Source organism: Apaloderma vittatum, unplaced genomic scaffold, assembly GCF_000703405.1.
Source record: "Apaloderma vittatum isolate BGI_N311 unplaced genomic scaffold, ASM70340v1 scaffold2352, whole genome shotgun sequence".
Lineage (NCBI taxonomy): Eukaryota > Metazoa > Chordata > Aves > Trogoniformes > Trogonidae > Apaloderma > Apaloderma vittatum.
In genome coordinates, this window is record NW_009701698.1 from 75053 (window position 1) to 97480 (window position 22428).

Consider the following 22428-nt stretch of genomic DNA (forward strand, 5'->3'; position numbering starts at 1 on the left):
TTCAAGACATCAGTTAGATTAAAAATGGTTAAAAAAAAAAAAAAAGAACGAAACAAAACCAAAACACAACTCTTAATTCATATTTCCTACTCATTATATTTAAATGTTCTTCTTTCACAAAAAAAAAACAAAATCACCCACACAGAAGATCATCTTTTCTTCTGCTATAAATTCAAATAAAATGGGAACTATTTTGTCATGCTTTGAAGAAGGCTTTTTATCATCTAGTGTTCATAAACTTCAACCACATAATAAATCTGAAAAAAATATTCATCCTAGTTCTCTAGCAGCAATATTTATCATTTGGGGTGAAAAAAGCACTGTTAGTTCAAATATCGTCATATTATCTCACTGAATTTCAGATCGCAGGGATTTCTGAAAATTTACTTTAGGGACAGAGCAATAGCTCAAAATAAAACAAGTTTGGGAATTGTAAATCCTCTTGCCTCCCTCCCTTATTTTATACTCAAAACCAGAGAAAAATAATATATTTTGAAGTAGAAGCAGTAAAAAAAATGTTGGCTAATTGAACAAGGTGCCAAGTTGATATAAACTGATATCTGCAATACAGGTTACATGAAACAAACCTATTTTAGCTTCTATGTTACAAAACATACATCAGAAGAAACAGAAGGCTACAGTCTTCATAATTTGCAGAGGAACTAATGATTTTATCAAAAGTATTTGCGAGATGCAACAAAGATGACATCTGTTATTTTGGTTAACTATTTAAAATTAGAATTGTTTAAAAAAAAAACCACAACAACAAACATAGACATTATAAAACAGTTTTACCAAAACACAGTGTTCTTCAGCTGGCTATGCTTTTTTACGTCTTAGGAAAATGGACAGTTACAACAAATTATGTACTTCCATATGCTTCCATATTTAAATGTTTTACATTAGAACAAATGTTACTGACCCTTCATGGTTTATCAGATTATCTCACAAAACTAAACCGAAAAGTAACTTCCTGCATAATCTTTTAAAAGAATTAGCAATAGCGTAAGATGCTGCACATATGTCTCTTGCTATTTTATACACTAGTCACTATTCCCAGCAATCACAACATTTTAAGTTTCACCTATTAAATTCAGCAGGGAATGTAGTCAAATGCACCAATTTAAACAGGTGGTGGTTAGTTATGTATGTCAGAAACATTCTCAATCTTCAAAAGCACTCTTATGAGTGGAAAAACTAGAAAAATAGGGTCTACATCTAATGGAGAAACCACTGCATATATTGCATAATAAAAGTAGTAAATAGTAACTAAAAAGCATAATTTCTCCTTTAATAAGAAGTTCAGTTATCTTTACCATACCTTTATCTGCTGTCTTCTAAGCATTGCAAGTTCCCTCATATCTCGGAATGGCTGTAGTAAGTACTGGTAGAGCTCTGTGGTAGCTTCCGCAAGGCTGCTGTAGGCTTCATCTTCCATCTGATACAGCTCAAGCAGCTCTACCATGCTTTCTGTGTTCTTATGCCTTTCCAGAAGCTGTAGAAGAAGTGACAGTTTTAGTGAACGTATTCTATTCAAACACTTCTGCTAAAATTGACAGTCATTAAAAAAAAAAAAAAAAAATCACTTTTTAACCTGTCCTGCTGGATTATCTTCCGTCTCCCACATCATCACTCAAACACATGAAAAATCTTAAATCTCCACCCACATCTTGAATTTAGCCAGTCAAGTATGTGCACAACTGATAACCTTAACCTAAAACGTCCAACAATCCTACAGACTTTTTCTTTCCAAAAATCTCTAGAAGGTAATGAATATGAGCACAAAGACAGCACAAGTAGCAATTTAGCACAAGAATCTATAACACAGAAATCATATACGCTGCTTCACACATTTCCCACTTTCAGGTGTTGGGGCATAAGGAATGACAGGAAAAGAGACAAAAGAGAATCCACGTTTTGATCTTACTAGTTTTTTTTTATTTTTTTGCTGTTCGGTTGTTTGGGGTTTTTTGCCTGTCTGTGCTTTGGGCCCACCCAGGCCCATTACATCAGAGCAGCTCCTCACATAGAAAGGAATTTATATGAAATAAAATAGCAATCTGTATTTCCAGTAGTTTTGCCCTTCAGTTTAATGATTTTAGCCTACACATTTCAGGCATGAAAGTTCAAATGTAGGAGATTACCATTAGATTTTTTTTAAAAAAAAAAAAAAATCCAAGTCATACTTGCTTTAAAAAATACTTAAAGTAATTTATATTTTAATTCATATAAGAAAACAGAACACTGAAGTCTGTCCATTCCTTCCTTTAGTTCTTATGAAACCAAAAATTCATCTGTTCATGCAAATTTGCTACATTTGTTTTCAATTTATATGGCTGTTTTGCATCTATTTTGGGCATTCACCCAGGCAGACCTCACGTGCTGCTGGAAATCTTTTACCATTTCCAAAATAATACTAACTGTTTAGAAAAAAATTAATGTCATGCAGACGTATGCAGTACTTGATGTATTTCCAAAGACAAGATTATCTGAAATTAATTCCCCCTCACACGATTTTCAAAGTCAAAGTCTCTTGTCCTTTATATTATGTTCCCAAAAGCATATATGCACACACGCCAAGTTTATTTAAACTTAACACAGGTTAGGAACACTATGGAATAAGCACACTGTATCTTCATTCAAGTTGGATGTCAAGCCTATATGGAATATTCTCAGTATACTCAACTGCATCAACTATTACAGCTGGATGACAGAACAGAGGGAACTGTAGATTAGAAACTGAAGCTTTGTTCAACAGTCCTTTGGTGTCTGGTTCATTTACATTCCAGCAAAGTTAAAAGAAGTCTTGATTACCATACTGTCAACTCAGTTTGTTCCATTACATTTATATTACTACATCATGTTTCCATTACCTGACCAGATAAGAAAAATGTTCTCTTCCTTCACATTGCGAAGTCTGCTTCTGAAAATTCCAGTAAACCCACCTGGGCTTCCTTAGAAGCACTAAAGATCAGCCCAGATTAGAGAAAGGGTGCAGAGCAGGATCCAGAGAGGCTTGTAGTGCCTTTACTTATATGTTCGGTATTAAAATAACGATCGGATGACAAGCCAAAAAAGAGCTTTCCAGCAGGAAGGCTTAGCAGAGAACAGAAGTCTGGGAGAGACCGTGTAGCACAGATGTAGTCCTCAGCAATTTGTTGTATTGCCTAAACAATTTCACCTATCGAAACGTTCCTCTCACAAGGTCATTTGCCATGCCCTTCTGCTCTCCTACGGCAGCACACAGTGCTCTGCTGCATTAAGTTCTCACTAAGATACTGGGGGCTGGTTTGTGGCATGCAGTCTGTAAAACTGACATTTTATGAATATTCAGGGTTAAACACAGAACTTAACCAGCAATTACAGGGGCAGAAGTAATCCCAGATGCTCCTGGGTTGGAGGTCTAGGTCCCTACAGACATCATGCATCATTCCACCCCACTAGCTTTTTAACTACCCAGTCTATAAAGGCACTTTCTGTCTCACCTCCACTTTATTGCTAATGCCTGCAAACAGAGTTGCCATTCTCAAGTGTTCTACTTCCCTCAGCACTATCACAAGACCCTCTTGCAGTCCCAAAGCTGTAATTATCCCTCTGTCAAGGTACCGAAAAAACAAACCATTCTTCAAGGCACTCACTGCAAGAAGGTTTTCTATTATTAGCAGCAGCTCCACAAAATACTGTAACGTTAATTTCCTTTTAGTTGCTTAGGGTAAATAAATCTACACCTTTATTTCACTGTGAAACCTTACTATTCCACTAGGATGGAAATTCTAGATGGCAACAAAAAAATGACAGAAATTGGAGAAAACTTATCACCATTTAAAGAAGAATCCTACGTAATCTCATTCCAGGAACAGAACAATTCAATGCCTTTTCCCCCGCCACCTTCCCAGACCATCTTAAAGGTCTATTTCATTTAGTTCTGATATTCTGGAAGACTGTCACAAGTCTGCAGAAGTTTGAATGAAAGTGCCTGGAAACAAAGGACCATTTCAATGTTATGATTATTGGTATAGTACAAAGATATTTTAAGGATACTAAAAGCAAGCATCTACTTATAATCAGTTGGTTGTTCAGTGAAAATTGTGTCCATTAGTGGCAACAGTATGGATAAAGTAATGTATTATTACATTCCTGTGAATACAAAAGATGAAGAGGCATCATTTTAAGTCCTGTATATATCTTAATTCTATTTAGTATGCTGCTGCAGCTACCCCAATCCTGAACCTAATCCTCAACTCTTTCAAAAATAATCAAACCTCCAATAAAAAAGTAAAACTGAGGTCAAGTTACTCACACAGAATATATATATTCTTAAATTATTAACACAAGGTAAGCAGTCATTTTTCCCTCCCTAGGCAATGATGCACAAAGAAGCCATTTCCTGTGCCTAATGAAGATCTTTCTGAATGAAAATGGTGATGAAATTTCACTTAAGCTACAGTTGCCAGAAAAGATGTAACAAAAATGAAAGCTGATTTGGAAACCAAATAGTATCACTTTTTTTGGTTTGGAGCAAAGACCAAATAGCTATTGAATAGGGGTACTCTTTAAAGCAGTTTGGAAGGTTGCCAAGCTGCAAGCACTAGTCACATACAATTTAATTACAATTACCCATCTATTAACATGTTCTTCTACAAGTTCATTCAGACGGCACTTTGGTGAAAAACATCTGAGCATTAACCTTTTCCACAAAGGTTCCAAAGCAGCTCAAAAACATACTGAAATTTTTTTGTCTTCCCATATCAATGCTAAAAAATAGCTGCCTCAAATTTCCCTTGAGTTACATTAAAAGAAGAGAAAAGTGTGAAAAAAAATCCAGTTTTGAAAAATAAAATAAAAAAACATTGAGAAATTATATGCATTTGAAATTATTGATATGTGCCCAGGTGACCAAGGTAGCCATTGCATCTTGGCCGGTATCAGCAGTAGTGTGGCCAGCAGGACCAGGGCAGGGATTATTCCCCCGTACTCAGCACTGGCGAGCTGATACCTCAAATCCTGTGTTCAGTTTTGAGCCCCTCACTCCAAGACAGGTATCAAAGTGCTGGAGCGTGTCCAGAGAAGGGCAACAAGGCTGGTGAAGGGTCTTAAGAACAATCTTAGGAGGAGTGCGTGAGCGAGTTGAGAAAAGGAGACTGAGGGGAGACCTCACTGCTCTCTACAACTCCCTAAAGTTCGCAGCAAGGTGGAGGTCAGTTTCTTCTCCCAGATAACAAGCAATAGGACAAGAGGAAATAACCTCAAGTTGCACCACGGGAAGTTTAGCCTGGATATCAGCAAAAATTTCTTCACCATCAGGGTTGTCAAGTATTGGAATAGGCTGCCCAGAATAGTGGTGGCACCCTAGAAGTTTTTAAAAGACATGTAGCTGTGGTGCTGAGACATGGTTTAGTGGTGACCTGGCTGATTAGGTTAATGGTTAGGTTAATGGCTAGTCTCGATAATCTTAAAGGTCTTTTTCAACCTATATGATTCTGTGACTCTACACACAATGGTTTAAAGGAAGGTGCAGATGGGTCAAACTACTCTTTCTCACTTTTTCAAACTGAGGCAATTAACAATCACCAAATCTTCCCAACACAGCATGGTATGAACAGAAGAGTGATGGCTTTGATTCCATTTCTAGACAGAGCCTTGCAAGCCCCATGAAGAGTCCAGGCTGCTTCATAGCTATCAATTCCAAAGGCACACTGACAGAGGAGGCAGATGGTGCTAAGCAGGCTACATAGAGGACCTCTCCTACGTGCTCTATGAAGTAGTCTGATGGAAGCTCTCCTCTTCTGGATCAAAGTCAGATGAAGCTTTTTTTTTTTTTTAGCTGGCTGCCATCCAGACAGTACTCAGACTATCAGGTGACAATAACGTTGGGTCTTGCACAGAACCCCTGAATTAATAATGTGCTAAGGCCAACCAGGCCTTCCATAAATTCACAGTTTAGCTGTTATTTTTCAGTTTTTACACAGGCAGTACCTAGACAATACATTATATTAGAAACATGAAAATTCAGCCAAGACTTTTTAGTAAGATGGTGACGTTGATTAAGCTGGCCAAATGCCTAAATCAACCTGGTACCTTAAAACTATGCAGTGTCAGCATAAAATATATGAAACATGAAATTTTTTTGTGGCATGTTTTATGCACCATTTAGTCATTAATTCTTAGCACAGATACTCAGTGTTACTGTTCATTTACTTCAACAGTCTATGAATTTTTGACTTTCACAATTTTAAAAATTATATTCTTTAAAGAAGTGGGTGGAGAAGGGCAGAGTAACATCCTGTACATGCCTGACTAGCACTATACCCATTGAATACTGCATTTATTTTAAGAATCATGTTTCACAGATGTTACATTGTTCACAACTAAATTAATCCATATATTTTAGGCAACTATTATGCAGATAGACTCTAACCAGCAGGAAACACTTTTCCCAATTTAACAGCACATACATTTGAACTATATAACAAAGATTATTTCTGTCTTCAGTATTTTTTTTTAAAATTATTTTGTCCTTAAAGCTTTAAAAGCATTACAGCAGAGTGGTATTATGTGCAGGTTGACCTCACTTGGGAGCATAATCCAAAGCTTGATTTAATCACCAGAGAGTTGATTCTTACATTTCCTTTGCTGATACTCCCAAAACTTTCCCTGTTATTCCTATTTTATTTGGAGTATTTTGTAAAAACATTACAGTATGACAAATAACCACTTTCAGCAAAAACAGGCTATAGATGTTTTTCAGTGTTTTCCTAAGCTTGTTCATGGAATAGTAGTAATTACAGAATTCCCTGTTTTCCTATTAATTATATTCTCAGAAGACTGACAATATTAATTGCCATTCCCCGGAAGACCTCTAAAGATGTTTTAACTGCAGAAGTATATTTAACATCAAAGGTAAAACTAAGGATATTTGTTTCCAGAGAAAAGTACATTTCTGCAGATAGTTTTTAAATAATCCATCCCTTCCACTGAATCACACAGAATCACAAGATCGTAGGAGTTGGAAGGGACCTCTAGAGATCGTATAGTCCAAAGCCTTGCTAAAGCAGAATATCCCAGAGCACATCACACAAGGTTGCATCCAGGCAGGTTTTGAAGATCTCCAAAGACAGAGACTCCACAACCTCCCCGGACAGCCTGTTCCAGTGCTCTGCCACCCCCACAGTAAAGAAGTTTTTCCTTATATGAGATTCAACTTTCTGTGTTCAAGCTTGTGCTCATTGCCTCTTGTCCTGTCACTGGGCACTACCAAAGTCTCACTGAGTCTGGCTCCATCCTCCCCACTCCCACCCTTTAGACATTTATAGACATTGATAAGGTCTCCCTGCTCAGCCTTCTCTTCTCTGGGCTAGAGTCCCAGTTCTCTCAACCTTTCCCTGTAAACAACAGTCCTAGGAGTGAAACAGCATACCCTCCGGTACACTTGCAAAGTCTGCAAAGAGCTCCAGACAGTGAGTTTCAACAAAGCCCAAAGTACCTAAAATTTGTGTGCAAAATTTTAGCAACTGAACTTAGAATGCAATTTCATACTGCAGAACATGCTTGAAACGGTTCTACTTTCTCTTTTTAAGCTATCTTTAAACAAAAGAAGCAAACATTCCCACATCTCCTGGCAATGAGCAGGAGCCTGAACTACATGAAACCCTTACTATAGGCAGACTGCTTTTCTCAGTCTTAACATGTGTGGTCCTGTATTTACATGTCACCTGTAGTGGTTAGAAGAGGAAGCACTGCTAGAATATTTAGCTTACCATTTGCATGACTGCATTACTATAAACTACCCTTACCTTTGTAGTATAAAAAAACATTTGCATTATTGTAGCAGGTGAATGCCCCACTAGCGGACGAAAGCTTGACTCTCCAACACAGTTCTGAAACACTGTCTCCGAAATCTGCTGGGGCACAAATCATCTAAGAGAATACAAAAGATAGATACCGAGGTGGGATAACATAAAGAAGTGAGGTAACATTGCCTAGCATGAAAAGTATTGGAACTTCTACAACACCTGTTTTTTATCCCTCAAGATTAAAAGAACATACAAAAAGGTAAATTTCCATTTTTTGGAAACCATGTAGTTTATAATTCGTGCATAAAGCAATCAAGCACCTACTCAGTGGACAAAAATGCCCGATTTTTTTCAACTAGGCATTGGAAGTACAGGCTGATGTACCGCCAAGGTTACTGTCTGCCTTTTGAGGGGGGGGGGATTTTCTAAATGGCTGTTTACAAAAGGTCTGAGCTGATTAATCAAACAAAATGCACACATAAAACACAGTAACAAACAAGTTCAAAGTTTGCAGTTATTCTCAGAAACAAGAGCATGAACATATCATATCATAGAATGGCCTAGGCTGGAAGGGACCTTAGAGATCATTCAATCCAACCTCCCTGTCATGGGCAGGACGCCTCTCAACTAGATCAGGCAACATATGCACACAAAACAAAACTGCTAAGATCCTGGAAATCGAAACACACAGTGTTTAAAACACATGAAATAAAAAGGAATGCTTCGATGCATGTTCCAGGCCTCTGAAGAGCTGCTTGTATCAAGTGAGCCACACTATTCCTCCTCAAACCCTATGTATGTATTTTGTACTACTTGCATGCAGAGAGACGTACCAAGCGTAGGTGGCTAGAATTTTGTACCAGGGGCCTACAGTGGTGGCATCGGTGACAAGATGTCAGAAGTTTCCCCCAGGTCTGACAGAGCCAATGCCAGGCACCTCCAAGACTGGAACCGTCACTGGCCAAGGCCAAGTCCATCTGCGACTGTGGAAGCATCTCCGGGATAATATATTTAAAAAGGGATAAAAATGCGCACAATCACAGCTGAAGAAAAAACTGAGAATACACAAGTGAAACAACTCTGCAGACACCAAGGCCAGGGAAGGAGGGGGACGAGGTCCTCCAGGCACCAAAGCAGTGACTTCCCTGCAGTCTGTGGTGAAGACCGTGTAGCCCACAGAGGTCCACAGTGGTGTAGGCATCCATCTGCAGTCCAGGAAGGACACCATATCAGAGAAGGCAGTGTGCTCTAAAGGAAGCTGTCACTCCACAGAGAGCACAGGCTAGAGCAGGCTCTGGGCAGGACCTGTGACCGCATGAAGAGATAAGCCCAAACCTGGATCAGGTTTGCTGGCAGACATGGTGACACAATGGAGGGGGGACCCATGCTGGAGCTGTCTGTTCCCGAAGGACTGCACTTCACTGAAAGGACCCATCATGGAGAAATTCATGAAGGACTGTCTTCCATGGGAGGAACCCCATATCGGAGTACGGGAAGACCGTGAGGAAGAAGGAGTGGCAGAGACAACATGCAGTGAACTCACCATAGCCCATTCCTAATCCCTGCACTGCTCAGAGGGAGGAGAAGAAGTATCAGTAGTGAAGTTGATCCCAGGAAGAAGGAAGGTGTAGTGGGAATGCGGTTTTCAGATTTGGCTTTATTTCTCATTATCCTACTCTGGTAGTAGATTTGACTGCCAGTAAATTAAACCAACATCCTCAAGTCAAATGTGTTTTGCCTGTGATGCTAATTGTGGTCCTTGCCCTTATCTCAACACACAAGCCTTTCATCACATTTTTGTGCCCTCTTGCCCAGCTGAGGAGGTAGAGTGGTAGAGCAGCTTGTAGAGCACCTGGCAGCCAAGGTCAATGCACTGCAACCACTTATTTCATTTGCAATAAATTAAAATAATTCCCCCAAATCAAGTCTCGTTTGCCCATGGCAGTAATTGGTGAGTAATCTCTCCCTGTCCTATCTCAAACCATGAGCCTTTCCTCCACCAACAGGAGAAGTGGCAACAAGTGCAAGCCGGAGCATAGGAGGTTCCACAAAACCATTAGGAAAAGCTTTTTCCCTCTGAGGGTGACAGCGCACTGGCACAGGCTGCCCAGGGAGGTTGTGGAGTCTCCTCCTCTGGAGACATTCAAAACCCGCCTGGACGCATTCCTGTGTGACCTACTGTAGGTGATCCTGCTCTGGCAGGGGGGCTGGACTAGACGATCTTTCAAGGTCCCTTCCAACCCATAACACTCTGTGATTATACTTTCTCTACCCTGTCCAGCTAAGGAGAGGTGACAGGCTTTGATGTGCACCTGGGGGTCAATATCAACCCACTACAAGAGAGCACACCAGAAGGATAAGACCAGAACACTGCAGATTGCCTGGTCTCTTCACACACGTAACAGTTATAGTTAATACTTAGATTAACAGCTTCTAGGATAGTAACAACTACTGCTGTCGAGTTCATCTGCACAGCCTTCCAAAATGCACCTCATTTCAACACACTACCAGTAATACAAGTCCATAGAAAAGAACTGAACTGAATAAGAAAAACTGAAGTAGTACTTTAATGTAGCTGAGCCAAAACATTATTTCCATGTATGCATCATTACTGAACAATGCAACTTCTCTCCTCCCACTCAAAAAATTCTAAATAGAAATCTCAGCAGAACTGTATGCATGCATATATAAACTTGTTGAAAATAACACAAGGCCCAGGTTTAAAGCTACCAACTCCAACAGCAGTGTACGGCACACCTCACATTTCTACAGAAAGATCAAAAGGGAAATGTAAACAATTAAAAACTATTCATCTCCCTTTCTGTAAACAAGACAAATACGTAACATCACAGTGAAGTTGCCTTTATTTTAAGATGATACTCTTCTGATCACCTTACTTTGCTGTGTGATGTGGCTGTGCCACTCTTGAGTTACGCTATTATCCTAAATGGGCACATATAAAAAATAGGTATTTATCTGAATTTAGTATATTACTAAAAATAGCACAACCAGAAATAAGCTAGAGAAATCATACCAAAGAAGGGCTAATTACATAGGAGCACGCATTGTACAGTAGCGTTAGGCTTTTTTCTGCTGTTATTAAGACAGAAATATTTGTACTTTATAAATAGAATAGATCTGTTTACTGTATTTCAGTTATTATGGCACTCTGAGACTCCTTCCCTTTGGAAAGAGGCAAAATAACTAAAAGGTAAAGTCACTAATGAGTCACTCATCAGTTGGAACATGGTAACTCTGAACAAAAAGACAAAGGCAACACCTCACCCTGAAGGCTTGGCGAAGAGCTTATTTTACACGTCCTAATGAGTTCTAAGTAACTTTTTTTCTGCAGAAGTCCAATTGAAAAAATCCAAAGCCATAAGACTGGGAACATACATTACATAAGTGTCCACGCTGTGCCAAAAAACACATTAACTTTTGGGCCACAAACCCTCTTCCTTCTGTGCTTCTGAACTATGCCATTAGTCAGGAAAGCATAGTCAAGAACCTCAAAACTGGTAACTGTCTAAACAAAGTAATATTTTTATACAGTGAATAGATCTACTTACCAGGTGCTACAATACTTAAACTCCATCTTTGTGTAAGGCTTGCAGTGTAAGAACACAGGCCCAGCCAAATACCCATGCCACTACAGCAAATGTTATTTTGTGAAAACATAGGCAAACATTTTATGGAAAGAAAAAAAAATATAATTTAAGTGGTATAACCAATTTCAGTCTGAAATCAGGTCATGGGAATCCTATTAGTAGAACTGAGTAACTACTTTTACCAGTTTTACAATGCAGTTGGTGTAGTAGCAGATATTCTCAAACGTCTGAAAAATCTAGTGTCAGACTTTTAAAAATCTTATTCAGAAGCGGTGAAAGCACTGTGACAATACCAGATTCAAAGCACTGGCTACCAGTGAATTTACTTTTTAAACTGAGCTGAGCTGATGGCTTGCTCCTATTGAAAGGAGATTCCACTTGCCATCCTTTTTTTTCATTCTCTCAACTCCACGTCAGTTCCCTGTTCTTCCTACTGTCAAGTGCCTTTTTCCTCCACTGCACTGGCTTTTGTATTTCACAAACTTCAACAAACTAACTGAGCACATGGCAGGAAGCTATTTCTCTAGTTTCTCTTGGATTAATTTACTGAGGTTTACTGAGCTGAATTAGCATACCACAAGGACAGAGAAGCAGAACAGGACGGAACAAAAAGCTGGAAGGGGGAGGACAGAAAGCAGTAGGATCCCCCACTTTCAGCACTAACAAGCTGATGATCCAGTTCTTCAGCTCCGTTCCACAACGCAGCTGATGAACCGCCTTTAAACGCTGGACAACAAGCGACAGGTTAACTCAAACAGCCTCTGTGTGGTTTCTCACGGCCAGTTTAGTTCAATACTATCTCAAGCTCTACAGTACCTTATAAAAGGGTAAAATCACGGAAAGGCAGGTCGAAGAAGGAAACAATATTTTGCATGACTAATTGCAATTTTTAAAATTTCTAAGCTAAAATAATGTGGGTTTTTTTATTTAGAAGTTGTTGAATGCAACATCCAATAGAAAGAACACATTTACAGCCCACTGTTACTAACAAAAGGCTAAACAAAGCATCCAGGAACTCCTGAAATCCCGTATCATGCACAGTTTTTCCTCTTACTCTAACAGCAAACATCATATAAATGACCAACCATTAAGTCACTTTCATAACAGCACAACATTTCAAAAAAAAGCGACTTATAATAGTATCAAGTGAACACAGACTTGTATTCTATGGTGTTACATGTTTAGGTTGGGCTTGTTCCCATTTTCACAGAGAAATGACAGGGAAATGATATACAGTTCAAATATTATGAAGAAATAAAAGCCATGCACAATAAAGCAGCACGATAAAACACAGATGAAATAATATATACCTTTTACCTATTAAATCAGCTCTTTCAGAATAGCGCAAGTAGTTTGGGATTTCTTTCTAAATTCTGCTCACATACTAATTTTTTTCTGAATTATACTATGAAGTGACAAAATGGTACAGTTAAGAATTCTGACATGTGTTAATTACAAACAAAAACTGCATTACTGAATTTGGGCTCTGAAGCCACAGTGCTATTTACAGAAAAATTATAAACTTTGAGAAACTTCTAAAACTGAGCTACAGATTTTCTCCCTCAAGAATTTCACAGCTGAATTAATACATGTTTTGGGGGCAGGGTTGGGTTTGTTTGGGTTTTTTTACATTTCCTTAAAACAAGACATAAAGCAAACAGTGTTATTTAAAGTTTGGGTTTGTTATTGCTTTGATTTTCTCTTTTAAAAAAGCTCTAGTCATAGTTTTATTTTAATACTGGATTTCAATTCATGAATTTAACATAATAACCTATATTCTAAATTATTGACTTTTTTTTTTTTACAATGCTCTCTCCTTAAAGTAGCTCAAAACAAGTCATGACGCAATGCTGCTATGTGAAAAGTTGTGCTACTACTAATTTTAGATGACCCACATAAATTGTCTGCAAGTCATCACAAAAAAATGCTAATTGATTATTTAAACATTTTCCAAAGGAGAAAAAAAAAAAAGTTCCCTCACACCAACAGCACAGCATTTTTGCCAAAAGAAGGGCATATAAACATTTGTCTACAAACACATTTTTAAAAGTACTATAGCAGTTGACATGAAACTTTGTTTTATGCATTTATGAAAGCTAAAGTACCTGATTTTCAGTAAAATTAAAAAAAAGTTGCTGATGATTGGCAATGTCTTTTAACACTTTCCCACAAGAAACTCCTTGACAAAAAAGGTTCACTAAGTGTTCAAATTTTTATTACTTTTACTGTATAAATCCCACAAACAGAAAAGGATAGAAAGGAAACACAGAATGTAAAAAGTTTTTAACTGAAAACAACTTGTCAAAATGTTTGCAATTGGCAAAGGGGGTCATGGGGAGATATACCACCAGCATTCTCTTTACATCTTCTCTGAAACAGCTCCAGATGACAATTTTCAAAAGCTAGCTTACCAGGGAAGCTGTCTTCACAACAAAACACCTTGCTGCCTACATCCAGCAGAGCTGATAAAAAAGTAAAATCTAAACTGCTCAAATGAACCTCTAGTAAGAGATCACTAATAATAATGGGCTCAGCTGACAAGCAAGAGCTAATAAACAGGGAGACATTTGTGGAAATGTTTCAAGTTAACGTCTACTACTGTGTGTTAAAATTCTTCATGGTTTTCAGACAAACTAGTAATGCTTTGGTTTATATTTCAGGCCCAAATTCTTCAGAAAACAGAAATCGGGCAAGTTTCAACAATAAACGAATTAGAACAAAACCACATTTACCTTACTAATTTCTACAGATTGTGTCTGGAATATACTATGAGATCATCCGATCTCCTGCCCAACACATTTGGAGTATTTTCTTTATTTTTATAATTCTGTTTCAACTTCTGCAAGGGCTTCAACAATAATTCATAAAGACTTACTCATATTCTAGCAAGTATCACCAACAGATTTCCGATGAGATCACTTCCTGTAAGGGCACATTTTTTTTCATAATTCTTAAAATGCTCTTGCATGCTTGCTATTAAACAGCATTGCACTTAACACAGGATTTTTCAGTGAACTATGCAAAGACCTTTGTTCTGAATGGTTACAGTGATGTTAGAACTATGTAAAATGTATGAGCAATTCAAATAAATTTTCAAATATATACTAACTCCAGCTTCCTTCCTCAAAAACTCTCAGTCTTCTAGATCATTACATATTACATGGTTAAACCTACAATTGACATCAGCCTCATATACTCCTTCCATATAACATTTTTGGTTGAATATCAGTAGCAAATAAAACTTCCGGACACTTGTTTTTTAACACAGTAAAATGTTTACAACAGCAGAATACCTTATTTACAAGCTTTTACTATGTAGCAAATGAACAGTAACTTGTGACATACTTTAAAGTATGTTTATTTTAATTAGGCACTTTTATCTTCTGGAAAAGAAACTGCCATACTACTGGCAACTCCCAAGTACTCAAGTTGCCCAAAATTTCAAAACAGGTTCTAGATGCAGGTTCCTCTACAGAACTCAATACATGCTCAATTGCTTCTCTTGCTTTTGTATCACACTTAAAAAGAAAAAAAAAAGAAAAAAAAAGTGTGGCATTACAGAATCACTCAAGAGGAAAACTACAGTATTAGCACATGTTATTAGTTGCTTCTCTGAAGAAAATGCAGAACAAACACAACTGAGCGTTTCTTAGAAGACACTGTCAACCACTAAAGCAATAGGCTCAACATCTCACAATCTCACATTATTCTACTGCCTATTTAGCAGAGAGCAGTCCTGAGCAGCTGCTCAGGTACCAAATACATAACACCACTGAGTTAGTCAGTATGTGTCTTAAGAATACTATAATTCTTCTCTCTCCTCCTTCTTCTCTCTCTACCATATTCTTTATGACTAAATTTTAACCTCTTGAAAAGACTAAGTTTTGCAGATGTATCTTTAGCTAGACAGTCCTTACTTCGACTGAAGTTCTCTCCAGTAACAGCAATATTCCGGTGGACTGAAATGGTATGTTTCTACTAATACTAAAAAAGAAATGTTAAAAGCACCTCCTCAAAAAAGGAAAATGCAGATGGAGACATTCAGAAAACCTCTGCTTTTCAGTGCCTTCTTCAGCTCCATGGTAGCATTTACATATATATAACATATATATATAAAAGCTGTGAATCCTGAGGAGTACAAGGGGTTACAGAGTGTTCATTACATACGCTGCTCACATCTCTTCAGAATATCCTGGCATATGAAAATGCTGCCAGTGCATATCAACTAGAACAACTTTAAATAAAAAAACAGAGAAATGTCTACCTCTTCAGCTAGGGAAACAAAACAATTCCAATTTTGAAGGGGAATATCAAATAAAATAATCTCATAAGTAAAATACTCCCTCAATTACAAGAAATAAATGGTAGCCCAACTCCAGTTTAGGTAGTAAAATAGAGCATATGGTGCATTTTATTTCTTTTTTCTTTTTTTTTCTCCCAGGTATCTGGATAAGGAAATGAAATATGAGACTGGTAAGCTGCTGTATTCAGTTTCTTAAAATTAAGCCTAAACCTACTAACAGCCATACTGAAGAGTATTACTCTATTCTACAGAATGTACTCTTATTTTTCATATAAGACTTAAATGTCCATCGAGGAAGATCTCATTTTTCAAGCAGATGTCCTTTTCTTTGTGTACACATAACCTGTCTGCTTCGACAAAATGTACATTATTTTAAGCATTCTACTGTCTTCAGAGACAGCCATAGTATTCATCTAAGTACGCTGTGGAAACGGCAAAAAAGAAGAAATAAAACTTCAAATCCAAACCAAACATACTAGGACACACATTAGGACTGGAAAAGCGACAACATGAGTAGGTTGAAAAAAACAAACAAAAACTCCAATTTAATCAACCTACAATCACAAGTATATAAATCTCTGAAACAATTTGCTGCTACCTATAAAAAGAGAAGTAAAAGCGAAGTGCAGACAAAAAAAATAAACAATCAAGAAGATATCAAATAGAAGAAGGATAAAAGATAAAATATTTCCAATTAAAGGTAAACAGTTATTTTGCTTAGGACTTAGATGGTGTTAACAGACTAAAGAGAGAAGCAAATACTATGGTAATGTGGTCTACTGTCCCTTAATACTAGATTCCTAGAAGCCATTTTAAAGCATGTATTCTAAAATGGCACATAATCACATCTTATAGTGGAATCACAGTTTCTGAAAGTCTGTGATTAAGCTGTTACGTATTTAATTATTCTTGCTGCTGTAAGGGTCCAGGAATTTCACATGATATAGCCCTCTCTACCTTACCTCCACATCTTCTCAAAGTATCACATCGTCATCAAGTGTTAGCCTACAACATGGATTCACCTATACAGAACACAACTCAGAAACTCACTGAACCCAAAATATCCATGTGATTTAAACTTTTATTACTTGCAGAAAAGGGAGTGGGGAGCAAACTACTCTTTATTTAATTCTGCTTATCTGAAAATGTATTGCGGTATCCTTACTGTTGGATTTCAGACAGGGAGAGTAAGTCAGACATGAACTTCCAATGCCTAAAATGATGTGTTTCTAAAGTATTTATTAACTTAGAACTAGTTTGTAACAAACAGAAGTGACCACTAGCTCCTCCAGCTGCAAATTACATAAATAAAAAGATTATGGCTGACAAGCATAAATACTGAGAAAATACCTTTGGCTGGACAGCAACAGAAGTCCTAGCCAGAGCACTAGTATCATGTAGGTGTCTCCTAAGAACTTGGAGGCTAACTTGCCTGTTCTGCAGAGCATGCCCTAGTGCTGCGGACATATTTTGTTTTGGTTTGTACTAACTTAGAGTACTGGTTCAGTACTTACAGAGCCTATTTATGAAGTATTTAGAAGCGAATCAAAATAGTTTTACCAGAAACAACTGTTAACTCTACAAATAATGAGTACATAAAAAGAAGTATTCAAACAATGCTCAGCTTAACTCTGCTCTATTCCCATCACTAGGAAAAAAATTCACAGTATAACTTACTTTAATCCTCTGTGCTCACAAAGTTAAATCCAAATCAGTGCTCTCTCCTGCGAAACCTTATCTATCTTCTAAATCTAGCTATTGTAGTTAATATGCAGGATGCAGTTTTCTTTGCTTCTTGTGCAGAACATTGTCACATTGGTTTTGACAAAAACACTACTGCTAGCATTTTTCTTTGTGTTAGTGGAACACTGAATACTTCTTTGTAGTGTTTTATATTATTTATTTATGCATTACTTTCAAGTTGGATGTTGAATCTCTCTTTAAATCACATTGCGCCTAGCAGTAAATCAACTTAACCGAACCTAAACAGAAACAGATCACCTTAACTCTGGAAAACTTTTAGTATAAAGCCCCACTATCAACCATACACACATTTTATTTTAGAACAGGAGACACATGGCCAAAAGCAATTAAACAAAATTCCCCTAGTCACCGAGACGATTCCTAATATTACTTTTCACTAAAATATTAGAACAGATTCAATAAAGCAAAAGAATAACCTATGGATAGCACCTAGCTTTTTTGATGCAAACAGAAAAATGTGACAACACCTTTAGAAAGCAATAAATGAAATTCCATGACTTATAACTGAACTAATTCCTTACCAATTTGTTTGACAATCATATTTTGTTCATTCAAAACAAAAAAACAAACTTGCCTACTAAGGCTATGGAAAAGTAATTTAAAAAAAAAAAAATAGTATCCATACCAATTTTTTCTGTTGAAAAAATTACATTTTATTCTCACAGAGTTGTTACTATAACCAAATAGATATTTTTATTTCTCCTTACCCTTTCTATCCCTTTGAATCAAAAGAAAATCCAAGCCAAACACAAGATGGAAGTTTTCAGGGCGATTCTCATGCTTAGTAAAATATTCCAATATACAGCGGAAGGAGATTAAAAATATCAGGAAGTCCTCATTCTCAAGGTAGTCTTAAGTTAGCCACAGAAAGTAAGATACTCTCAGAATCTCTTCGTAATTGAATCACGCACTGAAAAGTGTTTCTGAAGTTTTGTATTATAGAAAATCAAAAGAACACACAGAGAACAGAGATGCAGAAGTCTTCGAGAGTCTGCAGAAACTAGAATTCACAGATTTTACAGAGCAACAAGAAGATAAAGCAAGTTTGACTAGCTTTAGAACTGGCATTCAAGAGCCTATAGACTATCATTCACCAAATTTCAGACTGCTACGGCAATTAAGAGCTGTAATGAACAGAGAGATTCACAAGTGCCATGAAGTCAAAGATGCTGAAGAAGGCATGTAATGTAAAGATAGACTTTCCAAACACACAACTCACTCTGCAAGGGCAAGTAGAAGGATAAGCATACAATCATATATGCTCACTGGCATGACTAAGCCACCAAACCCCGCTAATCACAGTTTATACTAAGAATAGTTTTTATTCAGGAAAACTGTGACCATCTTCAACTTTTTTCTAACACAGCACTGACAAAGAGATAGGACACAATTTTCAATGCTACTATACTAGCAAAAATTTATAAGCATGTTCCTTATGTAACATAGACAGGAAACTGGCAGGAGCAAAAGTACAGACGCAAACTTCTTCTGCCTTTTAGATGCAAAGTTTAAGATTTTTGGAAATCCTCGCCAAGAAACTGGAATCCCAAATAAGGATTCAGTGGATTCACTCTGTTGAAATAACATCTTTTTATCTCGTCATTAACTGATTCTGTATCATGTTTCCGTTCTTGAGCTTTGACATCTAGCTGAACACCCAAGGAGTTTTTTTTTTAATAGGCATAAAACTAATGAGCAAGGGCTCCAACAGCTGTTTTAGTTTCAAAAATGAGATAGAACAGCATTTGCTCCTTTAGATACACATTTTTCCTTTAGCATAAACTAACGCAAACTAAATGCCTAAACTATTTCAGAATTAGTAGTTTCATGTGAAAAAAACAGAAGATATGCTACTTCAGAACTGCAAATTATGCAAAAGAAATTAATTCTAGGTCACACAGTTCCTCTACAACTATTTTTCTTCCTTCTCTTGGATCTGTTTCTACTTACAGCATTCCTATGCCTTATTAAAGGTTTATAGTTGAGACAGAGGTAAAAATTACTATTACAAAAAGCAACAATTATTACCTGCTGTAAAAATAAACTGGCTTGTGTGTAACTTAGGCAAAGCAACTGACAGCGAAGCAGGGGCTACTAAAACAATGAATACGAGAGGTTTTGTTGCTCACTTTGCCTCTCCACTCCAAAGAATATAATAAAAAAAACCGCAAAAATTTCTCAAGTAATATTCTACCTGCACAAAGGAATCTGTCCTTGAAAAAAAGATACATGAAATAACTATAAACTATAGAGACATATTTTAAGATGTTAAGCCAAGGCGTTGGAGTTCTAAACTTGTTTTCTGCACAATTTTACATTAATGAAGACCTTCCACATTCGATATGCTCCTAGATACTATTTTTGTTATCAATGATGCTAAATCACACTTTACCTTTTACAAGAACTTTTGGCAAAATGGGAAAATCCCTTAAATATGCAGGAATCCAACACTCCTGCAATCAGCTAACCGGGAGATTTAAAGCATATATGGAAAAGTAAATTTAACTGCAAGACAAAGCACGGATTCAGTCATTTCCTTTAAAGTATCAAAAACCTTTAGTTGAGAAATACTGAGCAGTACTCATCACCCATTCCTTCACTTGCCCGAAATTGCAGTGACAAACAATATCAGTATTTGCTTCACAGGAAGACATTTCCTGTGGGCCAAGTAAACCACTCACAAGTAAAGAAAAGAGAAACCTTAGAACCAAGAAGGGAAGACCAGGTCATTCAGTTGGTTTCTTTTCTTAAACATGAACTACCTTTAATTAAACAAGGATCAATTTACACAACTGACAGTGACAGAAGTGCAGATGTGAGACTTCAGGTACAGTACCAGATTGGTTTCCATGGCAAAAGAAGGTTGTATCGCAGTCAAACACACAGAGAGGCTCTGCCATTTTGTCTGCACCAAGTTCTGAATATTGACAGAGAATAAGATGTTGCAGTTTAGAGATCTTGATGGATAAAGCCTGCATTGCTTATTGGTAACTGATTTATTTCTTGCTGACAGTACCGGTGCTAACAAAACAGAAATTGAGATTGTCTTAGAAACAAATAGTTCTTCCTCATTAACTCGAAAGTGGTGTTTCCTGAGAATCATTATGTGCTTTGAGTTAGGTGCCCTGGTCACAAACTCCATGTTTAACTGGATCTTCTCTTGTCCTGCTCAGCTCCTTATGAAACTGCTGGGCTGAAGACTAAGTCCATCCAAACACATGTTTCCAAGCACTCACACAATTAAATAAAAAAGCAGAAGACAGTACACTTTCATATTCTCTAGAATAAAAAGACTGCAGAAGACTATTAGAGTAATTATCAGTTGCATACCAAAATTAGTGAAGATTAATCCAGCTTTTAAAATATCCATGAAAAAAAGGTAAAATCACAACGATGTATCTTAACACAACAGTTTGGAAACAAACTTTTCCTTGACAACACTACAGTTTGATGCACTTATCATGACTTCATCATTGATAAAACAATTTTCTCACAATCTGTCACTTCAGTCACTACGGAAAAAGCTCATCCTGAATCCTACAAAGACTCAGAACTATGCCATCAAAATAGACAGCAAGTCGCATAAGCTCATACTCCCATCAAGGAAAAAACATTCACCATCACACATTCCTGAACACACAACACTGGTAGGATATATGCAGGCAGCTGAAGAAGACAAGCTTAACCTATACCCACACAACAGAATTTAGATGGTGTTTGCCAAAATAATAAATTCCACAACCTGATTCATACCTGTAGTCACACCTAGACAGATCCTGGTACATTCTGGACCAAGGCCACTCAAACATGGAAACACGTGTCAAATCCTCCTTTTACACTGGGGAAACCCAGGTCCTCACATACCTCAGTCCACAACAGTACGAATTCCTGACACACTGATGCTAGAAGTTAGTGAGCAGAACATCCTGAACTACTTTTGTCTAAACAATATATGGTATGAGAAAGAGAGATGGCACTTCCTGAAACATCCTAGTCTTGCCAGACACTAGCAAGCCCAATGCAGTAAATATTCCCTAGGATAAGGCAGTTTTGCTTTTTAAAATCCCCACTGTAAGAACTGACCAGCTAAAAAAAAATTCTAGTTACTCCAGTTCCACTGGAAAACATCACCACACCTGAAATACCAGGTTCAACCAGAGCCTGTGAAACTGCTGTAGGAACCAAGAATATTTCAGCCTCAAGTGCCTAAATTGTACCGTCAAAGAAAAACCAAACCCATGTTGCTGCTCCCATTAAATGGAAAAAGTCAGACTCCAACACAACCTAGTGCAAAGCAATGCAAGAAGAAAAATCCGAGCGCAAGACCTTGCCAAATCCATCCCATATTTGTTCCCCAAACATCTACATTTGATTGCACAGAATAAAGTACTGAGCCACACTAGGGAAATCTGCATCTTGTTAAATCCTAGAGACTCTAGAGACCTTGGAAAAGTTAAGCTTCTTTATTTCTACTAAGTTTCCCAAAGCTTTTTTGTTTTGTTTTTAAAACTAAACCCGTACTGTTTTCCCGTACTTTATTTTGTCCCATGGTTCGACCAATTCTGCAAAGGCAGAGGGGAGCAACCGGAGGGAGCACCAAGATGTCACAGAGCAAGGAAAAGTGAACACTGCGGTGGCGATGCCCGGACCATGCACAGCCTCACCTCCTGGATGCGCCTGCGGGCCCGCTGCAGCACCTCCTCGTAGCCCTTCTGCCGCAGCTCACTCAGGCTCTCGTAATACTCCTCGGGGTCGTCCGTCTCGGTGAAGAGCACCTGTGAAAGGAGCCGCAGGTATCCAAGCTGTGGCCCAAGTAAACTTGCAGCTTGTAGCAAAGAGCGTCCATCTCCTGCTCTGACAGTTCCGGGGCTCCGAAGAGCACCGTCCACATGCCCGAGGGCTCCTCGGGGAAGGCAGGCAGGTAGGGCTCCAACTCCGAGTTCACCGAGCACAGCTGCTG

At 37.7% G+C, this 22428-nt stretch overlaps 1 protein-coding gene across 1 annotated transcript in view; it reads right to left on the reverse strand.

The window, feature by feature from the left end:
* JMY (junction mediating and regulatory protein, p53 cofactor) overlaps positions 1-22422 on the reverse strand; it is a 58688-nt gene extending 36266 nt beyond the window's left edge. The window contains 3 exon segments of the mRNA XM_009879222.1: positions 1322-1495; positions 22133-22254; positions 22257-22422. Coding sequence (XP_009877524.1) covers positions 1322-1495; positions 22133-22254; positions 22257-22359 — 399 coding nt within the window. The 5' untranslated portion in view covers positions 22360-22422.
* Between the last annotated feature and the right edge of the window lie 6 nt (positions 22423-22428).